The sequence below is a fragment of the Erinaceus europaeus genome, chromosome 17, assembly GCF_950295315.1.
Source record: "Erinaceus europaeus chromosome 17, mEriEur2.1, whole genome shotgun sequence".
Classification (NCBI taxonomy): Eukaryota; Metazoa; Chordata; class Mammalia; order Eulipotyphla; family Erinaceidae; genus Erinaceus; species Erinaceus europaeus.
The window spans coordinates 7,507,115-7,535,101 of record NC_080178.1 but is presented as its reverse complement, the minus strand read 5'-3'; the positions used below and the strand labels follow the sequence as shown (position 1 = coordinate 7,535,101).

The window sequence follows — 27,987 nt, the reverse complement described above, 5'->3', positions numbered from 1 at the left end:
TGTAATGTGTCTGCCCAGGCAGTGCAGGTAACCGGGAGGAAGTGGATAAGAGGTGTTCTCATAGGTGTATGACTTCAGGAGTGTTTATTTCCCTGAGGCTTGGAAGGGGGGGGGGAGGCTTGGGGATAGTTTGCCATTGGTAACACTTTAGCTTGTCTTTTTCTCTGCGTCAGAGCCGAATCATGAGGAGCAGGAGTGGGAAATGGATCATCTTAAATGTGAGTGTGCATGCACCTGTCCCTACATCCCTTTCTCACTGTCCCCGCCCTTGCCTTGCCAGCCCTGTCCTCCCCCTCACCTCCCCCATCCGCAGGCCCTTTCCCCCTTCATACCGCCTCCTCCCACCCCCAAATCAACCAGCCTCTGCTCTCTCACTCACCTCCTCCTCCCCTTCCCCCTACACCCCCAGCTGTGCTCCCCTGGCCCCAGCCCTGCATGCCTGCCCCTCCCTTTGTCTGTCCCTCCCTTCCGACCCGCCCCCTGTGTTTCCCAGCCCTGCTCTGACGTGGGAGGTGAGGGGGGTGGGGGGATGGATGACTCACAGTGTTATGATGCAGTTCCACAACACACAGCTACATTCACCCACAGACCGAGGGGACAGACGAGAGACAACCTCTGGCACCCCCCAGCAGCTGGACAGCCAGGCAGCCTCCCCATCTTGAGTCCCCCCACCCCCAGATACCCTCCCTGCCCATTCCCCCCCATCCCCATTCCCCTTCCCAATTGAAGGAGCGGAGAGAAGAGTGATCAGAGAGATTGAGAGAGAGAGAGAGATAGACGGAGATCTCTGGAGCCGACCTCAAGGTGAGGGGGGCAGCCCTTCTCCAAACGGATTTCTTTCCCACCCCACCCACCCACCTGCCTTTTTTTCCTTTTTGCAAATTTTCTCCTCCGGCTGCGTGTGGCTTTCTCCCTCTGGGCAAAAGCATTATTCATCCATCCTTTTGTCCTCCCTTCCCCCTCCCTGATGCCTCCTCTCCTCTCCTCTCTCCTCTCTCCTCTCTCCTCTCCTCTCTCTTTCCTCTCTCTCTCAGCTCCTCCATCCCTCTCCGAGCTCCATCGCCAGCTCCCGCACTTAATTCCTTGGCAACTTTGGCTGCAACCTTCAGTATTGCTGTTTATTGTTTGTTTGTTTTTCAGTGTGTGGGAAGCCCCCACTGCAGACCCCCAAAGGCGGCCCTGGGAGCTAGGCTGCGCTTGTCATTATTTGGACCATACCATACTGTGAATGCCAGGCGGGGGTGGGGGTGGGGTAGGGGTTGGGGGTGGGGGTGGCAAGCTTCCTAGCAGATGAGAAAGTCTGCTGTGAGCAGGTGTCCCTCTTCCCTTTTATCCCCGCCCCCACTTTCCCTGAGAGGCAAGGGGTTCACACCTGGCTCCCGGAGCCTCCGCTTGGGTCCTTGGGTCCTTCTGCTGTCAGCTCGGGTGGCTCAGTCTCACCCCCTCCCAGCCCTCCCTCCCCACCACCTCCCACAGTCCAGCGCCTCGGCTCACTTAGGGGAACAGCAGCTCCCCAGTCCAGCTTGCTTCTTGGGGTTTTGTGCGCCACCACCCCCCACCACTCCCCCAGTCCTTTGCTCAGTTTGCTTCTCCCTGTGATGGGGGGAGGAGTGCCCCCCAGCACCCCCACTTCTGGAGGGGGCAGTTGGGGAGTGGGAGGGAGACATGCAGGAGGCTGCAGGTGGATCCTGGGAGCTGCCTCCCACACCCTCCAGGACCCCCCCCTGGAGGAGGTGTGCTGGGCAAAGTTGGAGGCCAAGTGGTGGAGTGGACGCTGCCCGGTGTCCTGCTGGTGGGAAGCTCCACTGCCTGCAGCCCAATGTCACCCTGAACTTAGCCTGTGGTATCTGCCCGGGTGCCCAGGGGGCGAGGGCTGAAAGCAGAGAGGGGGTTTCTAGTGGGGGATTTGTGGAAGCTGCCTGTGTTCCCCAACTCCCGGCAGAGACACAGACAGTTGGTGCTGGTGACCACCCCACTGCAGAGGACAGGATGAGGACCCTGTTTGCACTGCTGGCTTAGCGTTGCCCCAGTAGCCTCAGCGAATATCAAAGGGCCCAGAAGCCTCTGCCTCCTCACACCCCACAGAGGGGCAGCTAGTACACCACTTGCTTATCAGAACCCACAGGAGACACTTCCCTGCTTATCCTCTGCCCCAGCCACGCTTCACCACGTTGGGGCTGGAGTTTGGGCCAATAGCAACATCTTGCCTGAGCTTCCCAGGTGCAGTTTTATCTTGTCACCCACAGCTGCTGCTGTTTGTCCCAGCTGCCCCACCCCCACCCCCCACGAAGTCTGCCTTGTGCCTCTGAACAGTTTTGTTTAATTATTTTTTTTCCCTTGGAGGGGACTGAGAGCTTCCCATCCTATCTCTTCTGCTGTTCCCCCACTTGAGCACACAGCCTCCCCCCCAGTCGAACCAGGAGAGCTGCCCTGATGTGTGTGTGTGTGTGTGTGTGTGTGTGTGTGTGTGTGTGTGCGCGCGCGTGTACGTGTATTCCATTTCTCACTGGCTCGAGCTGTCTGACTTGCCTGAATAAAGGAGACTCAAGTCTTTAACTGAGGATTGAGGCAACAGTTAACAGAGAGCAGCACGGGGAGAGGCCCAGGGTCCCAGAGGTGCTGCTTCAGGGCTGGCCTGAGCGCCCCAAGTGCAGGGCTGCGCCACACTCAGGCCAGAGGTCTCAGATGTCCCAGGGAACAACTGTGAAGTTCAGGTTCCCAAAACACTGGGCCTGGCTCTGGGAGATGCCGGGAGCAGGTGCCACTGCTGGCCTGCAGCCCCTGTGTTGTCACCCTCTCTTTTTTCTGCCCCCCAACACACACTGCAAAGGGAGCCCCCACTGTGTTGCAAATGAGGCTGAGCCCCACCTCTCCCCCCCACAAAGGGGTCTCCCTGACTTTGCTGGGCTGGGAGCCCCCAGAGCCACAACCTGGCTGGGTCTGTGGGATGCAGAGGCTCAGAGCAGAGCTGGAAACGCAAAGCAGCCCGGGCTGGCTCCCATGGCAGCACTGGTGCCAGCAGGCTGTTCTCTCTCAGCGGGGATCGGCAGAGGCTGCTCTCGCCCCGGTGGGGGGGGGTTGCCACCACCGCCCAGGCTAGGCCACTGGAGGCCTGGCACAGCTGCCAGGCTTGCCAGAGCAGACAGGGAAGAATGAAAGGCCAGGCCGGGGTGGGGGTGAGCTAAACTGAACCTCCGCTTCCCTGTCCTCTCAGCTCTCACTTCTCTTCTGCCGGCCCTGCCCCCTTCTCCCCAGGTGACATCCATTTCTACATTGTTTACGTCTGGGGGGGGCCCTGGCCGGGCAGCCCCCCAACATTTCTCCTGCCCTGAAACACGGCTCTAGCCAACCTGCTCCGCTGCTTCACTTGCGACCGTCTGTGCGGGGGCTGCACGGCGCCAGCCCCTCCGGCCCGCCAGGGCATCGTCCTCCAGCCCGTCATGCCCAGCTGCGACCCCGGCCCGGGCCCCGCCTGCCTCCCCGCCAAGACCTTCCGCAGCTACCTGCCCCGCTGCCACCGCACCTACAGCTGTGTGCACTGCCGAGCACACCTGGCCAAGCACGATGAGCTCATCTCCAAGGTAGGCTCGGACCCCTGCTGGACACACACACACACACACACACACACACCACCCCCACCCCCTAGAGATCTTGGCAGAGGGAGTCACCAAGCTCAGAGCTGCCTCATAACACACCTGATGACCCCGGGGAGAGGGTGAGTGTTTCAGGTGCAGGGCAAGGGCTGCGCAGACATCACTCCTTGTCGCCTGTCTCCACAGTCCTTCCAAGGGAGTCACGGGAGAGCCTACCTGTTTAACTCCGTGTGAGTCCCCCCTCTCTTCCTCATGTGGTTGGGGGGTTGCTTTCTGCATGCTTTCTTGCCTTGCACCCTCTTCTCTTCTCTCTTTCTCTTCCAAAACACTGCTCAGCTCTGGCTTACGGTGGTGCAGGGGATTGAATTTGGGACTTTAGAGCTTCAAGCATGACAGACTCTTTGCAAAAACCATTATGCTATTTCCCCTTCTTTTTGCAAAAGGATCAGTCTGCAGTTACCTAGCCCAGCCATGAAGGAAGGGGGTTGGTGGCTGGCTGGCTGAGAGTGGGTGGGGGTCTCCGGTCGGTTAGATGGGCTAAGTGCTGGCTCTCTAGGTGGAAGTCCCTAGGGACTGGGTGTGTAGGACTGACAGAGTTCCCTCCTCCCCTTGCTGGGACCCACTCCTGTCTCTTGAAATAGGGTTAACGTGGGGTGTGGGCCAGCAGAACAGCGCCTCCTGCTCACCGGACTTCACTCGGTAGCTGACATCTTCTGTGAGAGCTGCAAGACAACACTGGGCTGGAAATACGTGAGTACCCAGTTCTTCCCCCACCCCACCCCCGCCACTGCCAGACTCCAGGACTCCCCAACCACCTCCCCTCTCACTCTGACCACCGTGTCAGGTCTTTAAAGGATCCAAAGAAGGATGAGGGACATAGGAGCTGGGGTGGGGGTTCAGGGATTGGGACTGAGATAATATAAGGACTTCCAGGGACACCCCCCCTCTGGTACCCCCACCCCCATTTGCCTTACATTCAAGGCTTCCCCTCCACCAGGAACAGGCTTTTGAGACAAGCCAGAAGTACAAGGAAGGGAAGTACATCATTGAGATGTCACACATGGTCAAGGACAACGGCTGGGACTGAGGGGCTCAGGCAGGCGGTGCCCTACCTCCGCATGCCCCACCCTCCCCACACCTGTCCCAGGGCCGTGCCCAGCAGTCCAGACCAGCATGAGTACTGCTCCACTTCTGGGGGCAGGGGGGACACCTGGCTCCAACCAACCCCTCCCCCAGCCGGCCTCCACCTCATCACTCCCAGGTCCCTTTGGAACAGGGTCCCAGGGTGCTCCCCTCCCCCCAGGGGTGTTCAAAGAGTGGGCAGAAGTCAGGGAGACAGAAGTAGGGGGGAAGGATGGATGGGGGTCCTTGGAGCCCCCAAGGTCCTGCAAATTGAGACAATAGCAGGGCAGTAGAATCAGGGTACTGGGGGGGGAGGGCATGGGAGGAGCCCTCTTTGGCTCTGACCGCCCCCCCCCCCCCCAAGAACTGAAGACCAGGTTTGAGTCAGGGTGGGGGGTGGCTGGTTGATCCTGGGCGTTGGTAGAAAGAGCAGGGACTGGAGTGAAATGTAGACCTCAGAGGGAGATTTCATTGTCTCTGAGGGAGAATCCCCCTCACCCCCATCTTTTATAAGAGAAAGGATTCAAGGGGTGAGGGTGGAAGGAAAAAAATAAAAACCACCCCAATCCCAGACTCTGGGAAAGAATCAGGACAGGACAGGGGGTTTCCATTGCACTCTGCTTGTTAGTTTTTCTTGGCACTGAAGAGGCACTTTCAAGTAGCTAGCTGACCTTGGCCTTTGAGTGGGATGGGGGAGGTGGATCTCCGAACCGCACCTGTGCCGGGCCGGCTGGCTCCGGGTCGAGCATCCTTCTGGGCCCGGCCACTGCTCCCAGGGAGCCCCTTGGAGGGGAGGTGGGAGGTCAGAGCCACGGGGCTTGGCTTCTCTGCGGCTGCCACCAGCGAACGAAACTTTTGTATGTTCCATAAAGTGTTTGGGTCTATTTTTAATAAAAAGAGGGAAAAGTGACTGCGAGGCGCTCTGAGCTCTGGCTTTCCTTCCTCGTGCACAGTCCAGGTCCAGAAACCATGCCAGACAGACACACAGACACACCAAGGGGTGGGGCCCCCGCTGTCGCTTCGTACCGCTAGGGGGCAGCAGTGGCCTGTGGCCAGATTCTGTTGGAGCTTCCAGTGGTGGGTGGGTGGATGGGTGGATGGGTGGATGGGTGGATGGATGGATGGATGGATGGATGGATGGATGGATGGATGGATGGATGGATGGATGGATGGATGGATGGGTGTTCAGATGAAGTTTTGCTTAGGCAAAAGGGCTGACTCTGGGGAGTGGAGACTCCAGTTGACAGTTCGTCTCTTCCGGAGAATCTTGACACAAATTCCATTTAAAAGTTATTTTTGCTTTTACTTTAAAAAAAATATTAGATTTTAAGCGCATATGGTGCAAAGCGCAAGGACCGGCGTAAGGATCCCGGTTCGAGCCCCCGGCTCCCCACCTGCAGGGGAGTCGCTTCACAAGCGGTGAAGCAGGTCTGCTGGTGTCTTTCGTTCCCCCTTCTGTCTTCCCCTCCTCTCTCCACTTCTCTCTGTCCTATCCAACAACAACGACATCATCATCAACAATAATAATAACCACAACAAGGACAACAAAAGGGAATAAATAAATAAAATTTTTAAATTTATTTTAATGAGAGAGAGAGACAGACAACAGAGCACTGCTCCTCTCTGGCTTATGGTGGTGTTGGGGATTAAACCTGGGACTTCAGAGCCACAGGCACAAGTCTTTTACTTAACCATTATGCTTTGTATCCAGCTCTATATTTCTTATTTAATATTTATATATATTTAATTTTATTTATTCATTTTCCCTTTTGTTGCCCTTGTTTTTTTTATTGTTGTAGTTATTGTTGTTATTGATGTTGTTGTTGGATAGGACAGAGAGAAATAGAGAGAGGAGGGGAAGACAGAGAGGAGGAGAGAAAGATAGACACCTGCAGACCTGCTTCACTGCCTGTGAAGCGACCCCTTTGCAGGTGGGGAGCCAGGGGCTCGAAACGGGATCCTTACACTGGTCCCTGTGCCTCGTGCCACATGTGTTTAACCTGATGCACTACTGCCCAACTCCCAACATTTATTATTATTATTATTTGTAAATTATTTTTGATGTTTATTTATTTCCTTTTGTTGCCCTTGTTTTTTTTATTGTTGTAGTTATTATTGATGTCGTTGTTGGATAGGACAGAGAGAAATGGAGAGAGGAGGGGAAGACAGAGAGGGGGAAAGAAAGATAGACACCTGCAGACCTGCTTCACTGATTGTGAAGTGACCCGCCTGCAGGTGGGGAGCCGGGGGCTTGAACCGGGATCATTACTCTGGTCCCTGGGCCTCACATCACGTGCACTTAACCCAATGCACTACCACCTGACCCCTTTTTATTTTTTATTTTTGCCTGGATCTAGGATTGGCTTCCAGAAAGAGGCCCATCCCAGAACAAGGAGTTGCCTGGGTCCCTCTGTCTGTCAGCCCAGTTCTGTGTTTGGGTTAGCTCGTGGCCTCACTTAAGTCTAAAAGGAAAATCGATCAGCCATCCAATGTGCCATCCTTCTAGTCGATAGGAATACAGAGGGCTCCAAATCACAGGGCCCATGCCAAAGGGCAATTTGTTGGGGAGGGAGCAGAAATGGAAACCCCCAGCCCCCCCACCCCCCAGTTGTCACTGGGCCTGCAACAACTGTGGACATCACCAAGACCGTCTTTCCCTCAGCGGGCTTGTTATTTCCAGACTCACTTATTTGACACTGCAGATACCGTGGAGAGCCGTGGAGGAGGATGAGGCCCCCATGGCCTGTCGCCACAGGGCTTTGAGTGCAGCGGGAAGGACAGACACTAACAATTCCCGTTAGGAGGTGGAAGAGCTCCCGGAAAGGCTGGAGAATAAGCTTAGAGCTGGCAGGAGAGGTGCAGCATAGATTGGAGATGTCAAGGGTGGCTGCTTCTCGGAAGAGGTGACAGTGACGGTGCTTGAAGGATGGGAGAAGGGAGCTATTTCAGGAAGGGAGAGGACAGTGTGTGGTAAATGCCTCAAGTAATGAGGCTTCCTATATCTACAATGTCAAGTGCCAGGACACAGGAAAGACACGCAGGGACTATAAGCCTTTTGGGGGGGTGGCTCGTTTTCATTCCCAGGGCACTGGGTAGACACAGTAAGTTTTAGTGTTTTTTTGTTGTTGTTGTTGTTTGTTTTTTTGCCACCAGGGTTATCACTGGAACCTGGTGCCTGCATGATGAATCCATTGTTCCAGGTGGCCATTGTTAACCCTTCATTTAAAAAAAATTTATTCCCTTTTGTTGCCCTTATTGTTTTATTATTGTAGTTATTGATGTCATCGTTGGATAGGACAGAGAGAAACGGAGAGAGGAGGGGAAGACAGAGAGGAGGAGAGAAAGATAGACACCTGCAGACCTGCTTCACCGCCTGTGAAGCGACTCCCCTGCAGGTGGGAAACTGGGAGCTGGAACCGGGATCCTCACGGTGGTCCTTGCCCTTTGCGCCACGTGCGCTGAACCCGCTGCACTACCGCCCGACTCCCTGTTTTCTTTTTTGTTCTCTCTTTCAATAATTTGATAGGACAAAGAGAACTTAAGAAGGGAGGGAGAAATGAAGGCAACAAAAGGGAATAAATAAATAAAAATTTTTTTAAGGAGGAAGGGAGTCGGGCTGTAGCGCAGCGGGTTAGGTGCAGGTGGCGCAAAGCACAAGGACCGGCATAAGGATCCCGGTTGGAACCCCGGCTCCCCACCTGCAGGGGATCGCTTCACAGGCGGTGAAGCAGGTCTGCAGGTGTCTGTCTTTCTCTCCTCCTCTTTGTCTTCCCCTCCTCTGTCCATTCCTCTCTGTCCTATCCAACAACGACAACAATAATAATAACTACAACAATAAAACAACAAGGGCAACAAAAGGGAATAAATAAAATATTAAAAAAAAAAAAAGGAGGGAGAGAGACATGCAGCCATGCTTCACTGAGTCAAGAAGCCCACCCCTTGCAGGTGGGAACTGGGAGACTTGAGCTAGAACCAGGTTCTTGTCTGTTAACATGTGTGCTCAACTGGGTCCATCATTGCCAGGCCCCTAGTTCCCCACCTTTTTTTTTTTCCCTCCAGGGTTATTGCTGGGGCTCAGTGCCTGCACCACGAATCCACTGCTCCTGGGAGCTATTTTTTCCCCCTTTTGTTGTTTTATCGTTGTTGTGATTATTATTGTTGTTGTTATTGCTGTTGTTGGATAGGACAGAGAAATCGAGAGAGGGGACACAGCGAGGGGGAGAGAAAGATAAGACACCTGCAGACCTGCTTCACTGCCTGTGAAGCGACTCCCCTGCAGGTGGGGAGCTTGAACTGGGATCCAGATGCAGATCTGTGCGCTTAAACCACTGCGCCGCCTGGCTCTTTTTTTTTTTTTTTTTCTTTTTAAATGTCAACATTAAATGATCTTGTGTCCTGATCAGAAGCTCAAATAGAACTGAAAGGATTTTAGTCACAATTGGTGCTTCACTACTCCAGGCTGACTTTTTTTTCAGATAGAAACAGAACGTTCCTCAGAACCACAGTATGTCGTGAACCAGGAGCTTGTGTCCTGAGTGTGTTATCTTACCTGCCTAAACATGTATTTTTTAAAATATTAACAAGAGAACCTCAGAGTATAAGTCCAGCACACGCACTGTCACAGGTCCAACCTGGGACTTCATGCTCTTAGGTCTAACATCCTAGCTAGCATGTCACATCCAGGACTGCATATTGGTTTAAAATTTTTTTAAACATTTATTTTATTTATTTATTCCCTTTTGTTGTTTTATTGTTGTAGTTATTATTGTTGTTGTCGTTGTTGGATAGGACAGAGAGAAATGGAGAGAGGAGGGGAAGACAGAGGAGGAGAGATAGACACCTGCAGACCTGCTTCACTGCCCGTGAAGCGACTCCCCTACAGGTGGGGAGCCGGGGTTCGAACCGGGATCCTTATGCCGGTCCTTGTGCTTTGCACCACCTGCGCTTAACCCACTGTGCTACAACCCGACTCCCTGGTTTAAAATTTTTAAGAGGAGCCAGGTGGTGGCGACCTGGTTGAGTGCACACATTATAGTGCATAAGAACATGGGTTCAAGTCCCTGGTCCCCACCTGCAGGGGGAAAGCTTCATGAGAGGTGAAGCAGGGCTACAGGTATCTCTCTGTCTCTCTCCCTCTCTATCACCCCCTTCCTTCTCGATTTCTGGCTGTCTCTAATAAATAAAGATAATTTTAAAAGTTTTAAAAAATTTAAGAATTAATTTTTAAAAAAACATTTATTCCCTTTTGTTGCCCTTGTTGTTTTATTGTTATTTTATTGTCGTTGTTGGATAGCACAGAGAGAAATCGAGAGAGGAGGGGAAGACAGAGAGAGAGGGGGAGAGAAAGATAGACACCTGCAGACCTGCTTCACCGCTTGTGAAGTGACTACACCTGCAGGTGGGGAACCTGGGGCTTGAACTGGGATCCTTATGCTTTGCACCATCTGAGCTTAACCCGCTGCGCTACCGTCCGACTCCCTAAGAATTAACTTTTGTTTGTTTTTACCAGAACACTATTCAGTTCTGGCTTATACTGGTGCGGGGGATTGAACCTGGGATGTTGGAGCCTCAGGCATGAGAGTCTGTTTGCATAACCATTACACTATCTACCCTCCGCCCAAGAATTTACTTTTTAAAAATAGTTTTTCGTTTATTATTGGAAAGAGACAAAGAGAAACTGTGAAGAGAGGGAGAGAGACACCTGCAGACTTGTTTCACCATTTGTGAATCTTTCCCCCTGCAGGTGAGGACTGGGGACTTGAACCTCCATCCTTGTGCACTGTAATATGAGCCCATAACCAGGTGTGCCACCACCTGGCCCTAAGAATTTATTTATTCATAAGAAAGATTTGAGAGAAAGGACCAGATATCACTCTGGTATATGTGCTGTTTGGTACATCAAACTTGGTACCTCATGGTTGAGAATCCAATGCCCTATCCACTGCACCACCTCCCGGACCACTATTTAAATATTTTTTTCATTGGTGATTTAACATTGTCTTACAGAAATATTGGGTCTCACCAATATTTTCACCCACATTCAGTGCATTCGAGTCACTACAACCCCAAAATGCTATGCCTCCCCAACCTATCTCCTCCATTTATTAACTTATTTTTTAATGCTTATTTTCCCTTTTGTTGCCCCTTTTATTGTTGTTGTAGTTATTAATGTCGTCGTTGTTAGGACAGAGAGAAATGGAGAGAGGGAGGGGAGAGGAAGAAAGACACCTGCAGACCTGCTTCACCGCCTATGAAGCGACTCCCCTGTAGGTGGGGAGCGGGGGGGACTCAAACCGGGATCCTTACTCAGGTCCTTGCGCTTTGTGCCACGTGCGCTTAACCCACTGCGCACCCGCAGGACTCCCCTATTGACTTATTTTTAAGGATTTATTTATTCTGCAGGGTTGGGTGTTGGCAGAGCACTTTACCATGTTTGAGGAACCAGGTTAGAATTCCTGGACTCCCTGAAGGAGAAGTAGCAGATCAGAGCTGCAGGAGTCTCTCCTTCTTACCTGTCTTTATCAAAAAGGAAAAGAAAAACTTTATGAGAGGACCAATGTCAGGGAGCACATGTCTGGAATCTCAGGCGTGAAAATCCAACACCTTATGCTGCTCTGACCTATCTTGCAGGCTACAATATTGACGAGAGGACCAGAGTGTGTCACTTTGGCACGCGATGCCAGGGACTGTACCTGAAACCTCATGCTTCAGAGCCTATCCACTGCACCACCTTGCAGGCTACAGGTTCTTTTTTTTTTTTCTTTTTGCCTCCAGGGTTATCGCTGGAGCTCAGTGCCTGCACTACAAATCCACTGCTCCTGGAGGCTTTCCCCCTCTTTTGTTGCCCTTGCTCATCCTTGCTGTTCTTTTTTTCTCTTTTTTAATTATTAGTGTTCACCATTGCTGTTATTGGTTTATTATCATTGTTTTTGTCCAAGTTCTTCTTTGTGTTTTCTTATTTTTCAACTTCTATTTTTAATTATTAGTGATTTAATACTGATTGACAAGATCATGGGATAAGAGGGGTACAATTCATATAATTCCCACCACCAGCATGCCATATCCCATCCTCTCCATTGGAAGCTTTCCTATTTAGTTTTTTAAAAATTATGTTTACTTATTTTCCCTTTTTTTAATTGTTGCTGTTATTATTGATGTTGTCATTGTTGGATAGGACAGAGAGAAATGGAGAGAGGAGATAGACACTTGCTGACCTACTTCACCACTTGTGAAGAGACTCCCCAGCACTAAAAGACCCAACACATCTTTACGTCCTGGAGGGGAAGTAAAACTGACACGGGCAAGAAGGTGAAGTGATGGAGGGTGTCCACTATTCCCACACAGAGGGCCTCCTCAAGGATGCTCCCTGGAAAAGCCATGCCCGATGACAATGAGAGCCCTTCAGGCTCTCTGGGACCCAGAAACTGTCTCTCGTTCTCATTTATTCAGCCACTTAATCCTCTGGTAAAGAGAGATGTAACTGGCAGTGTTTGTGGGCCTGACTTAGGGATCCTACTGATCTGAGATCAAGTCATGAAACAGGTGTGCCTTCAAGAAGCATTACCCACAAGTCCCTGGAAAATCACAGGTGGAGACAAACAGGATGAAACCTTTGGTCAGTGGAGGCATTTAGGCGTGGAATGCCAGGCCCACCATCCCTTGTCCCTTCAGTCTAGTTTCTTCTTTCTCTTTCCTGTCTCTTATTTCCTTTAGAGTTATGTTTATTTGGGAGTTGGGTGGTAGCACAGCTGGTGCAAAGCACAAGGACCGGCTTAAGGATCCCGGTTAGAACCCCTGGCTTCCCACCTGCAGGGGAGTTGCTTCACTAGCAGTGAAGCAGGTCTGCAGGTGTCTGTCTTTCCCCCATCTTCCCCTCCTCTCTCCATTGCTCTCTGTCCTATCCAACAACAATGACATCAGTAACAATAAAACAAGGGCAACAAAAAGGAAAGAAATAAATATTAAAACATCTTTATTGGATAGAGACAGAAGTCAAGAGGGAAGGGGGAGGTAGAGAGACACCTGCAACACCTTTACCACTCCCAAAGCTTTCCCCCCTGCAGGTGGGGACTGAAAGCTTGAACCCAGGTCCTTGCACATTGTAACATGTGTGCCTAAGCAGGTGGACCACCACCTGGCCCTGACATCCCCCTTTTCTTATGGAGTCTATTCTGGTCTTAACAGGAGATTCTTGCAGTCTCCTCCACCCATCCCATAACCCCAGGCCAAATCTGGGAAGTTTTCTGTCTTCCTAGACAACAACCCAAAGCAGTTAGTTACCCAAAGGTAAACTTGAGACTTTGAAACAGTCTTTGGATTATACCCTCATGCCACCAGTAGGTGGCAGTCACACACTGCGCCCTCAGTTTAGGACATCTCCCAGGTGAGAGCACCTACTGGAACCTCTTCAGATGGGTCTCTTAAGTCAAGATGGGTGAGCTGTCAAAAAATTAGGAGCAGCATTCCATATAGGCTCTGAAAATTAGGAGCCCTGTGACCATGGCCACCATGCTTAAGCCTCCCCAACTCTTGTTTTTTCATCCGTAAAAAACGTTAACAGGACATGCCAAGAAGTGACTGGGGTTGTGCTTCAATTGAGGTGAGCTATTAGCATGATTGCTAGCAGCAAGGGTCCCAGAATCTTTCTTGGGCAGCTTATTGGGGGGTTGGTGGGGGTTTGCCTGCCCAAATGGGAGTGAAAGTCCGGACACCAAGGAGGCAGCCAGCGCTGGGTAGCACCACAAGGCCAATGCCCTTTTAACATTGCACTGCTAGTGACAGGTGCAGACAGTAGCACAATGTGAAAAGAGCTTCGGCCAGCAGTATATAGGCAAGCTGGCCCCACTTCCTCGTCCACCCCCCCAGAGCCTGGACCGCACAGCAGTCTTCTCTTCTTAGGGGTGAATCCCTCCCTACTCCTCCAATTCTTTCAGCCTTCTTCCTCAAACTCTTCCCTTTCCCTCCAAGTTTGGAGGTGGGAGATCCAAGGAGAGGCAGAGGAAAGACAGGGTGTGACCGGCAGAAAGTGTCTCTCCTCCCATCCCCAGAAAAAGGGGGGGGGGCACACTCCTCTGATGTCATTTGGAATTGTATCTGTCAGTTTCCCTTCTGGAAAGGAATCTTCTGGCCAAGCAGGACCACAGACCCCTCCATGCTCCTTAACTCGGAAGGCTTCCCCCCCCTTTTAGTTCAGTATAGGGGAGTCCAAGGTATTATAGTTTCCCGTTTTGGTTTATCCGAACTTTGCCATCCGATCTTAGTCTAAAGCAACAAAACCTACAAGAAGCAGGCCATCCCAAGAATGACTGAAACCCAACTTCACAAGCAGGACCTGGAGAACCAAAGGTCCAGGAGCCAGACACAGCTCTGACACCACAGGCCAGAGTCAAGGCCTTAAGGGTTCAGCTCCAGTCCTGACCCAGCAAGATGAGACGGTGGGGTGACCCCAGATGGGGAAAGCCTAGAGGGGGAGATGGAGGAGCCTCTGGAAGAGGTCCTTCTCCCTCCTGTCTCCCAGCTGGAACGGAGGACAGAATTGCAGTGTTTTCTTTCTTTGCTCTGGGTTTCCCACACGCCAAAGCAGGGAAGCTCTCCCGCCGGCCCAAGGAGTTCATTCCTGCCATTTGGGGACAGGGGGCCCTCGCCCGCAGTGTGCTCACGTCTAAGGGATGGACCCCAAGGCTCCTCGTGGGGGTCAGCCACCAGGCCTTGCTCCCGGGTTGGGCAAACCAGCCCCAGGAGGGAGGCCAGGGTCAGACTCCTCACCGAGGAATTGCCAGAGCTTTCCATGAAGAGTTGGGGGGGGGAGAGGGAAGGGTTGGGCCCAGAAATGCTCTGAGCTCTCACCCACCCCCAACTCATTGCAAAGTGCATCCTGCCATTCAGCCGGCGGCAGGGCCCCTCCCCCACAGTGGGCCCAGGACCCATCCCCCCCAGCTCCTGCCAGAGGCGGATGGAGGGACCCAGGGAGGAAATGGGGGAGGGGAGGCGCGGCTCAAGTTCTCTCCACTCCCCCTCCTCATTGGCCACCATCTTCCGGCCCCTGCCCCCCAGAGCAGCAGGGGATGGGGCCCAGCCTGTAGAAAGGAGAGAAAAGGGCAGGGTTAGCGCGAGCAGCAGGGGCAGGGGCTGGCCCCAACTGTCTCCTCCCACCCACCCCCCCCCCACCCCCCCCCGCACAGCAGCCAAGGAGACGCGGGGGTGGGGGAAGAGATCCAAAAAGCCAAGTTCTGTGAATGAGATGGAGGGGTAGTGTAGGGAGGGGAGCGGAGAGGATGACGGGGGCTCTCACTCCACACCGAGCAGTCCCCCCACCTCCACCACCAACACCCCAGAGCTGGACCACACACGCGTAAGCGCACGCAAACTCTCAACCACAACTTGCAGCCTCGCTCATTCAGCCCTTACTACACACTTAACCAAACAGTGTGGATCCCGCCCCCCCCACCAGCCCGGCGCCCCCAAAACTACACAACTCAACCCCAGAGCAGGTACACACACACACACACTCGACTCACATTACCTCCCACAACACACAACTTCTGAGGATGCAGAAGTCTAAGTGTCTTGCAGTCACGGTGTACCCCCCCCCACACACATATACACCATACCCCGCCCCAAATCGGGGCACGGACAGATGGCAGCCACAGCCCTTCTCCATAAAGCCCCCCTAGTTCCTTCCCCACCCCACCACACACACCCACCACCGCTGGGGGGGGGGGGAATGACAGTGAAGCCCCCTCCGGAGCAAGGCATGCCTGGGGCTCCCCTAGTGAGCGTGGCTTCAAAAACAGGTTTGGGAAAGAGAAAAGGAAAAAAAAAATCTAAAAAAATTAAGGGGGGGGGGGAAAGAGGATGGAAGAGATGCCCACGAGTGGAAGAGAAGGAAGAAGGGGAAATGGAAGGAGAGGAAAAAGCCCCCCCCCACTACCCCTCCCGAGAGAAAGCCGGGTGAGCCTCTGCGATACCTCCACGGCGCGCTTCGTGACGGTGCTCTGCCTGCCACCTCCTTCTTCCCGGGCTCTTTCTCTGCCCTCGTTCCTCCCCTCCCTTCTTCCCTCCCGGCCTGGCTCTCCCGCGCCCCGCGGCCGCCCCTCCTCCGCCCCGGGGCCGGGACCCAGGAGCCGGGGCCTGCCCGCCGCTCGGCCGCTCGCGCTCTGCCCCCCGCGCCCCCTTTTTCTCCTTCCACACTCCCTGCCGTCCATCTTGAATACTTGGGATTCTTGAATGGAGTGAGCAGGATCCGCTCCCCCCAGCTCCCATTGGCTGCGGGTTAACCCTTTTGAAACGAGATCCTCCCTCCCATTGGCTGCCGGGGTCCCTTCTACTCCCCCTCCCCACCCCACCCCACTGCCCCCATCCCCCACTCCCTTCCCTCTAGCCCGCGAGGTCAGGGCGCTCCCGGGCACCCCCTCCCCTGGCCTTTCAGTCCTCCCCACCCAACCCCCACCCCAGACGCCCCGCTCCAAAGCTCGTGGCACCCACCCACCACTTCCCCCCCTACCCCCTTCCAAATGGGGCTGCAGGTGAAGGTAGACCCGGTTCCCGCCAAATACGGGCCCCCACGTTGGGTCGCCACAAACCCTGTTTCTAGATGCCCCTTGGGCTGAGCTGGGAAGATGCTCTGGGTGCAGTTTCCTGCTCCTCCCCTCCCCTCCCCTCTTGGAGCAGAAGCCATTCTCCCGGGAGCAAGGCATGTGGCCTAGTATCCTCACCCAGGGCGATCCAGAGCTTTGGGTCGGGGGGTCGCGGGAACACCCTGGCCAGCCAGCACTCCCCCTGGGCAGCGCAGGAAGAAGGCCGCTCCGGAAAGAGGGTTGGGGCCCTTTCAGAAAAGCTAATTCCCCGGGTGCCGCTGGGCAGGTCTGACCCTCCCAGGAATGCCTAGCATCTAAAGCTCTCTGCTCTGGTCACAGACCTGCCCCCTGGGACCCGCCCCTCCGCCTGGCCAAGAGCTGGGCCCAGCTAGGAGAGACTGAGGAGGAAGGGAGAGGCCTTGGGCAGTGGGGTACCTTTGTTCTGGACCCAGATTCCACAGGCCCGCCAGTCCTACCCCATTGTAGGCCTTCTCTGGGCCACAAATTCTCCAAAGACTGTCGGGTGGGTGGAAGTTTCTGTGTGAGGGTGGAAATGTTACCTATATTCCAGTCATCCAACATGGTAGCCATTGGCCACGTGAGTCTATGGGATGCGTTTCCTGTGGCGTAGGCCTTGGTTTATTCATTTCATTTTAGTTACTTTTTTTCAACAACCTTATGGAGCCAGTGGTTGCAACACTGGGCAGTGTGGATCTCTATAGAATCCTTGCGGCCTTACAGGTGAATACCATTCTTGTTTGGGGAAGCAAAGGAGGCCCAGTCTTCTTTGTCTTTAGTTACAAAATCTTCCCATCCGGATTGCAAATCACATGGTGGCATCATATGCTCAGGGAATTAGGTTCAAATCCCAGCAGCCTTTGTTAGGATCTGTTTCCTTAGGACTGTAGTCTCCATTCAGAAAGGGGAGATAGCTGGAGATGGATAGACTCCACATGCTTATGCCAGAGTAGGGCATGGGGACTGGGTGGCTGCGCAGCGGGTTAAGCGCACATGGCATAAAGCACTAGGACCAGCTCAAGGATCCTGGTTCGAGACCCTGGCTCCCCATCTGCAAGGGGGGGTTGCTTCACAGGCAGTGAAGTAGGTCTGAGGGTGTCTATCTTTCTTTTCCCCTCTTTGTCTTACCCTCCTCTCTCCATTTCTCTGTCCTAACCAACAACAACAACAGCAATAACAATAAAAAACAATGGCAACAAAAGGGGGAAAATAACCTCTAGGAGCAGTGGATTCGTAGTGCAGGCAGCCCGAGTAATAACCCTGGAGGCAAAAAAAAAAGAAGATTAAGATTAGGGCATCAGTGAATTTACAGGCTTATCCACACTTCTGGTTTTTCTCAAGGATAGAAGCCAAGGTGTGGATGGGAGTAAGATGGGAATATCACTTCTTCTTCTAGCGTTTGCCCTTCTTCCTTAGCCAGTCAACAGCGTCAGGTTGAGCCTGATGTAAAGTTTCGGGAGACCTCCTTTGAATCTGGAGAGGTGGCAGTCGTTGACTATGTGGGTCATAGTCTGTCTGGAGCCGCAGGGGCAGTTTGGGTCGTCTCTGGCTCACAGCGATGGAACATAGCGGCGCACCGGCCATGGCCTGTTCGATAGCAATTGAGGAGGGCCCAATCATAACGTGCTAGGTCAAAGCCGGGTTGACGCTTGCAGGGGTCTGTGATGAGGTGTTTGTTCTTTACCTCAGCTGACTGCCAACTCTGTTTCCAAGAGACTGGAACAGAGAAGTTCAGTGTAGGCATAGGGGACCAGATTGGATGACGAGACGTCAAGCGTTGGACAGGGTGGGCGAAGATATCCGCGTATATTGGCAGGAGTATATTGCAGGAGTATCACTGGGGCCAGGTGGTAGCAACTGGGTTAAGCACACATGGTACAAAGCCCAAGGACCAGCGCAAGAGTCCTGGTTCGAGCCTCCGGCTCCTCACCTGCAGGAGGGTCACTTCATAAGCGGTGAAACAGGTGTCTCTCTTTCTCTCTTCCTATCTTCCCCTCCCCTCTCAATTTCTCTCTGTCCTATCCAATAAGAATAAATAAATAAAGCGCATGTGGCGCAAAACACAAGGACCGGCATCCAGGTTTGAGCCTCTGGCTTCCCACCTGCAGGGGAGTCGCTTCACAGGTGGTGAAGCAGGTCTGCAGGTGTCAACCTTTCTCTCCCCTCTTGTTCTTCCCTTCCTCTCTCCATTTGTCTCTATCCTATCCAGCAACGACATGAATAACAGTAATAATAACTACAACAAAACAATGAGGACTAAAGGGAATAAATAAATTTTTTTTAAAAAAAAAGAAATAAATAAATGGCCACCGGAAGCAGTGTGGATTCATAGTGCCAGCACCAAGCCTCAACAATAATCCTGAAGGGAAAAAAAAAAAAGGAGTATTGGGAGTCAGGCTGTAGTGCACCAGGTTAAGCGCACGCAGCACGAAGCTCAAGGACCAGCCTAAGGATCCCAGTTCGAGCCCCCAGTACCCCACCTGCAAGGGAGTCACTTCACAGACGGTGAAGCAGGTCTGCAGGTGTCTATCCTTCTCTCCTCCTCTCTCCAATTCTCTCTGTCCTATCTAACAACGACAATATCAATAATGACAACAATAATAACTACAACAACAATAAAAAAGGGCAAGAAAAGGGAAAATAAATAATAATAATAATAATAATAATAATAATAATAGAGTATCACTTGCCCAGGGCTAGAAGTAGGTGGGTCTATTTTGCTCACAAAAGACCCATCCACCCGTGAACTTGAGTGTATCTCTGTAGGGTTCTACATGCCTTCCCTTCCAGCAGCCCCAACACACACACACACACACACACACACACACACCTCCCAGTTAATTTAGTGAATGCACTTCTCTGACCCAGGCCAGATGTGAAATCAGTCAGTGTGGCTGAAAACAAGAGAGCAAAGCCAGCTTCAAGGGAGGTCCTCCAAACAGCACACAAGAAAACAGCACTCACTGGCCAGCCAGGGTAACAAGAACCAGGCAGCCTGGAGCCCACTTCATATAGACATCATGGGTACACCTCCACCACCAGGAAAAGAGAGAACTTTGGGGCTGGAACAGCATGATTCCAGGGACTGGGCAATGGTGCAATGGGTTGAGCTCATATGTTACTTCCCATGCTCATGGATCCAGGTTCAAGCCTCCAGTTGCCACCTGTAGGGTGGAAGCTTTACGAACAGGAAAGCAGTGCTGTAGGTCTCTCTCTCTTGCACGTGCTTCCCTTCCCCTCTTGATTTATCTGTCTCCTATAAAATTAAATTCAGTTGAGAGAGGGAGAGACCCAGTGGTGGTGTACCTGGTGGAGTGCACGTTACAGTGTGCAAGGACCCAGGTTCAAGTCCCCACCTGCTGGAGGAAAGCTTTGTGAATGGTACAGCAGGACTGCAGGAAATCTCTCTCTCTCTCTCTCTCTCTCTCTCTCTCCTTCTCTATCTCTTCCTCTCAATGTATGGCTGTCTCTATTAAATAAGTAAAGATAATAAAAATTAACCTGGGCGGAGGGTAGATAGCATAATGGTTATGCAAACAGACTCTCATGCCTGAGGCTCCAAAGTCCCAGGTTCATTCCCCCCCTACCATCATAAACCAGAGCTGAACAGTGCTCTGGTAAAAAAAAAAAAAAAAAAAAGTTAACATAAGTTGAGAGAGAGACAGAGAGAGAGAGAAAAAAACCAAAAGAAGTATAATTCTAGGTTCATCCTTGGACTGTCCAGGAAGTAGAATTATCAAGGGGCTGGGAGCTTCTGCAGGAAGAGGGGGTACAGGGTGTCCTGGATCCTTTTTTTAAAGAAATACTTTATTTATTATTGGATAGAGACAGAGAGAAATTGAGAAGTGAGGGAGATAGAGAGGGAGAGAGACAGAAAGACACCTGCAGACCTGTTTTACCACTTGTGAAGTTTCCTCCCTGCAGGTGGGGACCAGGGACTTGAACCTGGGTCCTTGTACACTGTAAAATGTGTGCTCAACCAGGTGTGCCACCATCCGGCCCCTTGGATCCTCTTTTTTTTTTTTTTTTTTATTCTTTCAATTGAATCTGATCTGATTTGAGAAGAGAAAGAGAAACTGAGATGGGAGGAGGAGAGACATCTCATCTTCACCACGCATGAAGCTTCCTTCCTGAATGTGGGGGCTGGGAACCTGAACTCTGACCCTTGTGCATGGTAACGTGTGTCTCAATCAGGTACGCTGCTGTCCAGCTCCCAGAATGTCCTAGATACCTGCTAGGACCGGTGCCCATACCAGTCTAGGCAGGAAAGATAACCGCACCATCTGAGTTTGTACAGTACGTGTCTAATGCCACTGTCTGCGTCACGTACTGTGGGTGAGGGGGAAGTCAAGAGCTGCCTGGGAGGAGGACTTCTATCCTCGCGAGTCCTTACGATCAGGTGAATGTCCACACATGATTTCTTTGGAGGCAAACAGGTAAGTCTTTCAGAGGAGAACAGTTGTAGCCTAGAAGGTGGCACAGCACGGAGAGCGCCAGACTTGCAGGCGTGAGGTCCCAAGTTTGATCTCTGGCCCTGCATATGCCAGAGGAGCAGAGGAGCGTTCTGGTTCTCTTACACACATCCTTTTTTTTTTTTTTTTTTTTTAAGCAAACATATCAATATGCACAAGGACCCGGGTTCAAACCCTCACTTCCTACCTGCAGAGGGATGCTTCACAAATGGTGAAGCATGTCTGCAGGCCTCTCTCTCTCTCTCTTAATATTATTTATTTATTATTGGATAGAGACAGAGAGAAAATAAGATGGGAGATGGGGAAGATAGAGAGACAGAGAGACACCCGCAGCCCTGCTTCACCACTTGCGAATCTTTCCCCCTGCAGGTGGGGACCAGGGGCTTGAACCTGGGTCCTTGCGCACTGTAATGTGAGTTGTTTAACCAGGTGCGTCACCACCTGGGCCCTCTCCCTCTCTCCCCTTCCCTCTCAATTTTTATCTATCCTGTCAAATAAAATGGGAAAAACAATGACCATTGGGAATGGTAGATTTGTAGTGCCAGTACTAAGCCCCAACAATAACCCTAGTGGCAATTATATATATAATTTATGTATTTATTTTTCCTGAGGACCACTCTACCTTTGGTCTGAAAGGTACCTCAGTCACACTCAGTCCCCAGGAAGCACAGCCGGCTGGTGACAACTGTGGGCAGTGGTGTCACTGTGGATGGAGTTGGCATGGTCCCCTCTGCTGGCTCCTGAGTTAAGGTAGCAGGACCCCACCCTGCTTTTTTTTTTTAATTTTTATTTTTTTATTTACCAGAGCACTGCTCAGCACTGGCTTATGGTGGTTCAGGGGATTGAACCTGGGACTTTGGAGCCTCAGGCATGAGAATCTCTTTGCATAACTACTATGCTATCTACCCCAACCAGATACTCAACTCCTGATTACCCCCAAATCACCCTGGTTGCTCTGTTTCATACATTTTCATGACTAGCTCAGCCTCTGAACTTTGAACCTTGTGGCAGGCAAAAGACTCCCTCTTTTTAAAAAATATTTATTTATTCGCTTTTGTTGTAGGTTTTTTTTATTGTAGTTATTGATGTCGTTGTTGTTGGATAGGACGAGAGAAATGGAGAGAGGAGGGGAAGACAGAGAGGGGGAGAGAAAGATAGACACTTGCAGACCTGCTTCACCGCCTGTGAAGCGACTCCCCTACAGGCAGGGAGCCAGGGGCTCGAACAGGGATTCTTCCACTGGCCCTTGCGCTTTGTGCTACATGTGCTTAACCCACTGTGCTACTGCTTGACTCCCTACTATGGACTCTTAAGCTAACTTAAGAGGAAGAGGAAGAGGAAGGGAGCTGGATAATGGCACTGCTAGTAGAACACACATGTTACAATGCCCTGGGTTCAAGCCCCTAGTCTCTACTTGCAGGGGGCTGCTTCAGGAACAATGAAGCAGTGCTGTGGGTGTCTCTGTCTATCTCCCCTTCCTTAACAATTTCTCTCTGTCTCGATCCAAATAAATAAAATAATAAAAAAGAAAAGAAGAAATTCCAGCTAGTGGGGCTTCCAAAAAAGCATTTCTCATTGATCAAACCCCAAGGGTGAGCTGGGGAGTCACTGGGACCCAAGTGGGGTGGAGAAGCCCTGGCACCAAGGGGACGCGCAGACACTGGACCCTGGTTTGAATGCCACTTCTACCTGCAGACGTCCTTCCAAGCAGTGACCTTGAGCAGATGACTTTCTTTCAAGGGCTTTGTCTTTTTTTTTTTCCTTTGGAAATACTCAGTCACAAGATTCTCTGAAAGTTACCATAAGACCCTGGGAATGAAGGGGTCTGGGGTTATGCATAGAGGGGCTTGGGAACTTCACCTGAGTTTCACCTCTCCTTGGGTAAGAACATAGTAGAAGGCTAATTGTTTTGCAGCCTGAGAAGTGACACAGGGACCATGAGGTCCTGAGTTCGATCCCCAGAATCACTTGTGATCTCTTCTCTCTCTCTCTTTTTTATTGTCACCAGAGTCATCTCTGGGGCTCAGTGCCAGCACTTGGTGGCCATTTTTTTTTTTTTAAAGATAGGATAGAGAGGGGCCAGGCAGTGGTACACCTGGTTAAGCACACACATTACAATGCGCAAGGACCCATGTTCAAGCTCCTAGTCCCCACCTACAGAGGGAGAGCTTAATGAATGGTGAAGCAGGGCTGTAGGTGTGTCTCTCCCTCTCTATCACCCCTTCCCTCTGGCTGTCTTTATGAAATAAATAAAGATAATAAATGAAAAAAAATTCAAAAGATAGGACAGAAATTGAGAGAGGATGGGGAGAGTGAAAGATGGACACCTGCAGACCTGCTTCACTGCTCATGAAGTGTACCCCCTGCAGGTGGGGAGTGGGGACTTGAACCTGGGTCCTTGAGCAAGGTGATATGAGTGCTTAACCAGGTGTGCCATCGCCTGCCCCCCTCTTTAAAAAATTTTTTAAAAATATTTATTTATTTATTTATTCTCCCTCTTGTTGCCCTTTTTTTTGTTGTTGCTATCAATGTCGTCGTTGTTAGGACAGAGAGAAATGGAGAGAGGAGGGGAAGACAGAGAGGGGGAGAGAAAGACAGACACCTGCAGACCTGCTTCACCACCTGTGAAGTGACTCCCCTGCAGGTGGGGAGCTGGGGGCTCAAACTGGGACCCTTAAGCCAGTCCTTACGCTTCAGGCCACATGCGCTTAACCCACTGCGCTATCACCTGACTCCCTTTCTCTTTCTTTTTATTAATAAATATTAAAGAAGAAAGAAGAGGAGGAAGAGAAGGAGGAGGAATAGAGGAAAAAGAGAGGAGGAGGAGGAGGAGGAGGAGGAGGAGGAGGAGGAGGAGGAGGAGGAGGGAGAACTGTGGAGCCAGGGAAAGCCCAAGCTTCTCTTTTAGGGGAAGACTGAATTCAGACCTAAAACGCCTTCCGCTCTGTGGTCACTCAAGGAGAAATGGAGGAGAGGGGGAGGGACCGGAGGCCAGCCTGTCACCCTCATGATGGATGAGCCTGTCCCCCCACCTCCCTGTAATTAGTGTGACTGACTGAGATTCTTCCCATGGGGAATGCTCCCTGTTCTTTTAAACAGCCACACTATCAGGATGTGAATTCACCTAAAACTCCAGCACAGGCTTCCAAAGGCTGTGTTTCCAGACCATATGTGTGTCCTTCTTACCCAGAGAGGACAAGTTCCAGGCCCCCCATGGCTATCTCAGTCCAAGGTGCACAATTTCCTTCTTTTTTTTCTTTCTTTTTAAAATTTCTTTTTTGGGGGGGATTAATGGTTTACAGTTGACAGTAAATACAATAGTTTGTACGTGCATAACATTTCCACATAACAATTCAGCCCCCAGTAGGTTCTCCTTTGCCATCACGTTCCAGGACCTGAACCCCCTCCCCCACTCCAGAATCTTTTACTTTGGTGCAGTATTTATTTGTTTTGCTTTTTAATTTAATTCTTTTTAAAACATGGAATGATTCATGAATTTGCATGGCATCCTTGTGCAGGGGCTATGCTAATCTCTGTATCATTCCCATTTTGGTATATGTGCTGCTGAAGCAAGCATTCTTTTTATTTTAAAATTATTATTATAATTATTTATTTTCTCAAACCAGAGCACTGCTCAGGTGGTGATAGGCATTGAACCTGGGGCTATTTCATTGTTGTTGTTTATTTTATTTTATTTATTTATTTTTTACCAGAGTACTACTCAGCTCTGGCTTATGGTGGTGCAGGGGACTGAACCTGGGACTCTGGAGTCTCAGGCATGAGAGTCTCTTTGTTTAACCATTATGCTATCTACCCCTGCCCATCTTTTTTTTTTTTTTTTGCTATCTACCCTTGCCCTGCTATTTATTATTGTTGTGGGATAGGACAGAGAGAAACTGAGAGAGGAGGGGAAGACAAAGAGGAGGAGAAAAAGAAAGACACCTGCAGACCTGCTTCACTGCTTGTGAAGTGAACCCCCTGCAGGTGGGGAGCCCGGGTCTGGAACCAGGATCCTTATGCAGGTCCTTGAGCTTTGCAACATATGCGCTTATCCTGCTGTGCTACCTCCCGGCCCTCAATTTTTTTTATTATGTTTATTTTTTGGATAGGAGCAGCCAGAAATCAAGAAGGTAGGGAGAGATAGAAAGAAAGACACCGGGGCCAGGGCAGAGGGTTAAGCGCACAGAGCGTGAAGCGCAAGGACTGGCATAAGGATTCCCCCCCCCCCATTCCCCACCTGCAGGGGAGTCGCTTCACAGGCGGTAAAGCAGGTCTGCAGGTATCTGTCTTTCCCCTTCTCTGTCTTCCCCTCCTCTGTCGATTTCTCTCTGTCCTATCCAACAAAGATGACAACAGCAATAACAAAGACAATGATAAACAACAAGGGCAACAAAAGGGAAAAAATAGCCTCCAGGAGCAGTGGATTCATAGTGCAGGCACCAAGCCCCAACAACAACCCTGGAGGCAAAAAAAAAAAAAAAAGAAAGGAAAAAAAAAAGAGAGAGAGATACCTGCAGCACTGCTTCGCTACTTGCAAAGCTTTTCCACTGCAGGTGGGGACTAGGGGCTGGTACCCGGGTACTTGGCGCACTGTAACATGTGCGCCCAGTCAGGTGCGTCACCACCCAACCCTACAATTCCCTTCGCTAAAGTGCGCGTCGAGCTGGCCTGTAATCAGTGTGCGTCTTCCCGAATGATTGCTGTATGTCATCATCCTCTTCTCTTGGGTCCTCGCTTCCAAGACGACCAAGAAAAAAGAGAGCAGAGCAGTAGTCATTCCAAAAAGGGCCTCAGCCACATACAGTCTATTCATGGCTCCCACTGCACCCTGCTGTGGCCACCGAGGAGTTTGTCTTGGGAACATGGTAGAAGCTGTAGCCATCCGGGATATTGCTGAAGTGACTGTCTCTGATGCTTTCGTGCTTCCCAAGCTGTGTGTGAAATGACATTCCTGTGTGAGTTGGACCATTCACAGCAAGGTCCTCTGGAATCATGTATCTGAAGCTGGGAAGGACCAAGCATTATCACCTTGACTTAGACCTGAGAGCACTGCCCTACCAGAACTAAAGCTGAGGGGGGAAAGTGTCTTCTGAGGCCAGGTGATGGCACACCTGGGTGAGCGCACATGTTATAATGCACAAGGACCTGGATTCGAGCCCCCAGTCCCCATCTGCAAGGGGGAAAGCTTCATAAGCAGTATTGCTGACGTCTCTCTGTCTCTCTCCCTATCACCCCATTCCCTCTCCATTTCTTTTTTTATATTTCTTTCTTTTTTTTCCTTTTGTTGCCCTTGTTTTATCGTTGTTGTTATTATTGTTGTTGTTATTGCTGTCATTTTTGTTGGACAGCATAGAGAGAAATGGAGAGAGGAGGGGAAGACAGAGACGGGGAGAGAAAGACAGACACCTGCAGATCTGCTTTACCATCTGTGAAGCGACTCCCCTGCAGGTGGGGAGCTGGGGGCTCGAACAGGAATCCTGATGATGGCCTGTGTGCTTTTCGCCATATGTGCTTAACCTGCTTTGCCCTCTCAATTTCTAACAGTTTCTATCCAATAAATAAAGATAATAAAAACTTTTAAAAGGGGGTAATCATACATAAAAACAATATTTTTTATTTATATTTATTTATTTTCCCTTTAGTTGCCCTTGTTTTTTATTGTTGGTGTAGTTATTATTGTTATTGTTATTGATACCATTGTTGTTGGATAGGACAGAGAGAAATGGAGAGAGGAGGGGAAGACAGAGAGGGGGAGAGAAAGAGAAACACCTGCAGACCTGCTTCACTGCTTGTGAAGTGACTCCCCTGCAGGTGGGGAGCCAGGGGCTCGAACCTGGATCCTTACTCTGGTCCTTGTGCTTCGTGCTGTTGTGCCCAGAAGTTCGAGTCCCAATCTCACGCAAAGAAGACCAGAATCCCATGCAATAGCAAGAGCCTTTATTAGGAAGCTTAAGCTTCGGCCGCTGACACTCTTCCAAGCAAGAGGAGAGTCTGTGACCTCGATCACTTCTCGTCCCACCTTTTTTTATTTTTTCACTTTTTTTTAATTGGGGAATTAATGTTTTACATTCAACAGTAAGTACAATGGTTTGTACATGCAGTTTCCCATATAACAATACAACCCCCACTAGGTCCTCTGAATCCTTCTTGTTGTCCCACCTTCTTATAGTTATCACAGGATGGGCACAGGTGGAAATATCCACATGGAACAAGAACAATTGGGCTCAGGCCAACAGCTGCTCTCAATATTTGGGGCCCCCTCCAGCCCCACAGTGCCACCTGCACTTAACCGGCTGCGCTTCTGCCCAACTCCCAAAAACATTCTTTTTAATCACCATCTTTTTCCCCCCTTTTGTTGTCCTTGTTGCTTATTATTGTTGTTGTTATTATTGTTGTTATTACTATCATTGTTGCTGGATAGGACAGAGAGAAATTGAGAGAGGAGGGGAAGACAGAGAGGTGGAGAGAAAGACAGACACCTGCAGACCTGCTTCACTGCTTAAAAAGCGACTCCCCCCTCCAGGTGGGGAGCCGGGGGCTCAAACCAGGATCCTTACTTGGTCCTTGCAATTTGCTCCATGTGTGCTTAACCCACTGTGGTACCGCCCAACCCCACCATCTTCTTCTATTTGAAAGAGATTTATGTGGGGCTGTGGATGAACCTGCCAACATCCATGTCCAGGGGAGAACCAATTACAGAAGCCAGACTTCTGCACCTTCTGCATCCCAAAAAGAAATGTGATCCCTATTCCCAGCAGGGGAGAAGTGATGACTCCATCAGGCCCAGGAGAGAGAAGAGGAAAAAGGGAGGGACTCATTTGGATGCAGTAATAGGTATAGGCATGGGTCTCATACTTGCATATCCTGTGCTCTACCACTGCACTGGCTCCCAGGCCTCTCTGAATGTTTCCAACATCTTCTTCAGAATGTCTGCTATACCTCATGCCCTGTAAACAGTTGTATTGTGTTATTTAGAGAATAATGAGGGGGCTGGGTGGTGGTCCACCCAGTTAAGTACACATAGGACCTAAAGCACAAGGGCCTACACAAGGATCCGAGTTCAAGTCCCCCTGTAGGGGGGATGCTTCACAGACAGAAAAGCAGGTCTGCAGGTGTCTATCTTTCTCTCTGCCTCTCTATCTCCCTCTCCTCTCTCAATTTCTCTCTGTCCTATCCAGTAAAAAGGAAAAAACTGGCCACCAGGAG

The 27,987-nt window shown here is 50.9% G+C and overlaps 2 protein-coding genes and 1 pseudogene across 6 annotated transcripts; 1 reads left to right on the top strand and 2 right to left on the bottom strand.

Annotated features, from left to right (window-relative positions):
• Positions 1–200: 200 nt before the first annotated feature.
• YPEL4 (yippee like 4) lies at positions 201–11,472 on the top strand. Of its 5 annotated transcripts, none has more exons than XM_016186616.2 (5): positions 201–218; positions 3,256–3,581; positions 3,780–3,823; positions 4,235–4,343; positions 4,591–5,625. In XM_016186616.2, exons 2-5 carry the CDS (start codon positions 3,441–3,443, stop codon positions 4,678–4,680), a joined length of 384 nt encoding a protein of 127 aa, XP_016042102.1. In that variant the 5' UTR covers positions 201–218; positions 3,256–3,440; the 3' UTR covers positions 4,681–5,625. The 5 variants fall into 5 exon arrangements, with proteins under 5 accessions (XP_016042102.1, XP_060032197.1, XP_060032196.1 ...); XM_060176214.1 differs by lacking the exons at positions 201–218; positions 4,591–5,625 and adding exons at positions 548–804; positions 11,346–11,472; XM_060176213.1 differs by lacking the exon at positions 201–218 and adding an exon at positions 548–804 and having other exon boundaries at positions 4,597–5,625.
• Positions 11,473–14,012: 2,540 nt separating this feature from the next.
• LOC132534025 (collagen alpha-2(XI) chain-like) lies at positions 14,013–15,982 on the bottom strand. The gene is made up of 2 exons (XM_060177438.1): positions 15,683–15,982; positions 14,013–14,791 (listed from the first exon to the last, which is right to left on the bottom strand). Exons 1-2 carry the CDS (start codon positions 15,975–15,977, stop codon positions 14,109–14,111), a joined length of 978 nt encoding a protein of 325 aa, XP_060033421.1. The 5' UTR covers positions 15,978–15,982; the 3' UTR covers positions 14,013–14,108.
• Positions 15,983–24,254: 8,272 nt separating this feature from the next.
• LOC132534133 (U6 spliceosomal RNA) lies at positions 24,255–24,354 on the bottom strand (annotated as a pseudogene).
• Between the last annotated feature and the right edge of the window lie 3,633 nt (positions 24,355–27,987).